Raw genomic sequence first — 4124 nt, forward strand, 5'->3', positions numbered from 1 at the left:
ATTTACTTACAATAATTTTTTAATTCTCGCAAGATTGATAATGTTATCTCGCAGTAAATCACGTGTCTTACTCATATCATGTGAGACTCAGATGCTTCGCAGCCGAATATAGGACTTTTACTTTCAAATTATTTGAAAAAAGAAGTTCATTACGAACTACAGATGTAACATACAGATGAAATCAATGTCAAGTAAAAATAAATGAATTAAATTTATGATAAACAAAAGGTTATAATCAAATAGCATGCAATTACGGATGTAATTATATGTTTTAATTTTTGTACTTCGCAGTAATCACAGCTTGAAGAAATTTACGTATTCGCGGGAATTATTTTTTGAAGACTTACAGTGTGCTAAACTCGTTTTCCGCTCATATGAATATCTTATTAGCAAAACAAAATACATGTTCATTTACAAGTTACAGTGTAAGTAAAAATGTGTCAGATACATCCGAAAAGAGATCTTTCGGTGTGATTGAGGAAACGCGTCCATGAAGTATTTTGAAAGTTATATACTAGGCTTTTCTCTGGCTTGTTTAGGCAATTTGTTATAAAACAAGAATGAATAAAGATGTAATTTAATATAAATGTTATGTTTATATGCAAAAAGAAATATAAAAATATGAAACTAAATTGCGTAATAGATGAACACCAATAGAAAAGCTGACGACGCTAAAGAATCGCTACAAGCAACATTACTAGATTTGCCTGTTGTTATGTCTTCTAAGTTAAGTGTGTTAAATACAACTGCGGCAATCAGAGGCTTGTCAAATTGACTACTATGCAAAACTGCATTTTTATCATCAAATGTGTACTTGTCCATTTCCATAGTCAACTCATGCCGGCTAAAATTACTTATAGTAGATACAAGAGGAAAAATGACACCATTGCCAAAATATCCTTGTATTTTAATGTCAGCAAAAACAGAATTTACCAAAATGTCGTTGTAATCACATGAATGACTAGTATGTGGTGTACATTTAAACACGGCACAATATTGCATGTGTAAAATACCAGGCTCATACATCATTTCATCCACAACGCTAAGAATGATTGTCTCGTGTTCGTCGCGTGATTTGAATTGATACGTCACAACACAGCATACGTCATCTTTGCACGTCGTTACAATTCCAGATTGACCTTCCATGATGGCGTAAGACATATTTAAACCGAAATGATAAGTGCCTTCATATGTTTCGTTAATGAATTGCTTAACTTTACCAGAACTGTTTATTGACATTACTGTGTTTGGAGCATATGTTTTTGTTACTTCAGTTTCTATTTCAGACACTAGTAAAATGCCTTCCGTGCCATTAGTGTTAACATCAGATAAACTTTGGATATCATTTCCGAATATACCCGATCCTGCCATTTGATATAAAGAGTTTCTGATATTTGATGCAATCACGTTGATACCGTTCTTCTTTGCCAGTCCTGAATACATTTGTTGCGGTATTATAAATGGCAAGAATACGCTCCATGCAGATGTTACTAGTAAATTTTTAATACCATACGTATTCAACAACACTTGTGTAGGTTCATTTTGCATGATGTCAAAACAGACAATTGTTCCAAACCTTCCAAAAGGTGTATCAAAATATACGTGTTCAGCATTGGGGGCGGGGTCAAACAGCGGTGTCTCGTCGTACATGTGAAGTTTGTGGTATCGAGCAACCAGTTGTCCATTATTATCAAAAATAACATTTGTATTGAACTGATATCGGCCGTCGTGTGGGCATGTTTTATCTGTCGTGATGTCACATTTTTTGATGTCACCCATGTTGGCTACTAGATAAATTTTGTACATTTGAGCTGTGCAACTAAGATTTCTTAACACGAGTGTATCAGCGAAACGATCAGGCTCCATGCACGGATTCCAGTCTGTGCTAGAATCCGGAATGTCTTCTAAGAAAGGAACAATCGAATTACGTGAATGATCAAATCCTGTTATACCATACTCCGGGAAAACAATAATCTTTGCCCCCTGAAAAGAAATATCGAATACATTTGAAATATAAAAGCAACGTTTTTACATTTCAACGGCATACTTTGAAAGGTATGTGGCTTTATGCTTCTAAAACAAGATACATTTTAAAATACGGGTTTTTATTTTGTTATACCTTTAATATTAAATATTCTAGAATACATGAGAACTGAATAATACCTGTCAACATTGTTTCGTTTTAACAATGGTTCGTAACTATATTGCTTCCAGGTTCGAATTCATTAAAAAAGGAGTGTGTTCCTCTATCGCTTCATACATTTCTTCGTTTCTCCATTGATTTGTTTCAACAATGTTTGGTTACTACGTTGCTTCGTGTCTACATTGCTTCGTTTCTAACTTGCCCTCTTATCAGAGAGGGTTTGGACGGATTTCCGTTCAAAAGGTAAACATTTAACGCCATAGATATTCCATTACGAAATTACAAGTTAATTCGTACAGAAAAAAGTATTTAAAATATTTCCCCAAATTGATGTATTATATAGAAAATCTAAGGATAGGAACATTTGATATAAAAAGCATTTTTATAAAGTGCTTTCACTTAGCCGATCTTTTTAATAGCTTAAATTTGAATTTAGTTAATAAAAAGGCAATATAATAGAGTACACACGTTAAAATCATATCATTGACCTAAGGTTTGATACGGAATTGCCCTATTTCTTTTTCCATAAATTTACAGATAATCCATAATTATGGTGCATCATTAAATCATAAAATGCTGTTTTATTTTAGTTCTTTTTTTAATTTACATCATTTCCTCTTGTTTATTTTATGACTGTTTGTATTTAAAGTAATATCATAGAATAGACCTTCAAAATTACAAATCTGATAAAAGCCCTGCCCTTTGGGAACAGTGTGACAGTAAAATCCCAGTCGGATGACACCACACAGGCAGTTGATTGTGATACCCTTGCTCCTTTTACCCAAAGTGCTCGAAAAATGAAAGACATAAATACCTCTTTCGCCGCTTTTTGTGACTGCTCATCAAAGACTTCCAAATTTTTCGACATCCACTGAAAAGCTTCCTGTCTCGTGAAATAAGCTTCAGGATCGTCAGGTGATATGACAACATGTTCATATACCGCTACTTTCACTTTTGTACTTGTTACCATAGCGATGACAGAAATCACAAAGCAGCAAACAACACTTCTTTTAGCAGACATTTTGATTTTCATTTAACAAATATTAATTATCCGTTTATCTTTTAAAACAGAACGATATTTCTGCAATTATATACAATTTGCATGACTAAAAACAATCAATATTCTATATTTATCAGTAAATGTTTCCCATTTTACAATTATAAAAAGCAATGTTGAATAATCAATTCATAATTCATTAATTTTTCAAGAATGTTTTACTAATAATGATCGAATTACATTTGCAAGTCTCGTTATACTAAATATTGGATATCCTGCTGAACAACTTAACCAATTTTCTAAAAGTTTTTCACTAGATACACACATCTGCGTATTGTTTATTCCTCAAACTATAAACGCTTTAATAGAAAGGTAAGTATTTTACTGCTGAAAAATGAGGTTATCAGATGCTAAAATCTACCTTATCCACAGGTGAACCAGTGATCCTCTAACTTATATTCCTATCATTGAAATTAAACCACGTGGTATTAAAATGAATGATGAGCGTTTCATATAATTAACAAAAGAATAACAAAAACAGAAAAAAACCAGCCTACGTAAAATATACAGATCAGCGGAACACTTTAGTGTATAAACACTTGGAAAATCGCGATGGTAAAAGAATCATAAAAATAGTTACCAAACTTTTGACTTTGTTACGTCCAAAATTAGATTAATGTAAACGTCATAAATATCCATGGTGCTCTTAACAATATTCTAAATTATTATTCTGCCTCATGGAACCCACCAACATTTGTTATACCCTAATGTGGAATGTCATACATATCCAGTGAAGGTCAAAAATAACAAGGCTAAGTAAGAACAAAGCAAACAATGATAGGCGCTATCAGTATATTTAAGTAGTCATCCACATTTCATTGTCATTTTATTATGTCCTTTTAAAATTCCTAATACAGGATGACACATACGCGCTGCGTAATTTAAAATGTCAGAATGAAAAATAACAAAACAATCAACGGTTTG

The 4124-nt window shown here is 32.6% G+C and overlaps 1 protein-coding gene across 1 annotated transcript; it reads right to left on the reverse strand.

Annotated features, from left to right (window-relative positions):
- Positions 1-234: 234 nt before the first annotated feature.
- Positions 235-3693, reverse strand: LOC132758020 (pantetheinase-like). Its single transcript, XM_060749538.1, has 2 exons — positions 2958-3693; positions 235-1983 (listed from the first exon to the last, which is right to left on the reverse strand). Exons 1-2 carry the CDS (start codon positions 3174-3176, stop codon positions 628-630), a joined length of 1575 nt encoding a protein of 524 aa, XP_060605521.1. The 5' UTR covers positions 3177-3693; the 3' UTR covers positions 235-627.
- Positions 3694-4124: the final 431 nt, after the last annotated feature.

The sequence above is a fragment of the Ruditapes philippinarum genome, unplaced genomic scaffold, assembly GCF_026571515.1.
Source record: "Ruditapes philippinarum isolate M1 unplaced genomic scaffold, ASM2657151v2 ctg4753_1_1_1_1, whole genome shotgun sequence".
Lineage (NCBI taxonomy): Eukaryota > Metazoa > Mollusca > Bivalvia > Venerida > Veneridae > Ruditapes > Ruditapes philippinarum.

What these genes read in the sequence shown, in the direction of transcription:
- LOC132758020 (XM_060749538.1), bottom strand. Translation starts at nt 3,176, where the DNA reads ATGAAAATCAAAATGTCTGCTAAAAGAAGTGTTGTTTGCTGCTTTGTG. An exon ending in CACAAAAAGCGGCGAAAGAG is followed by an intron (nt 1,984 to 2,957) that starts GTATTTATGTCT and finishes ATTTCTTTTCAG; the next exon opens with GGGGCAAAGATTATTGTTTT.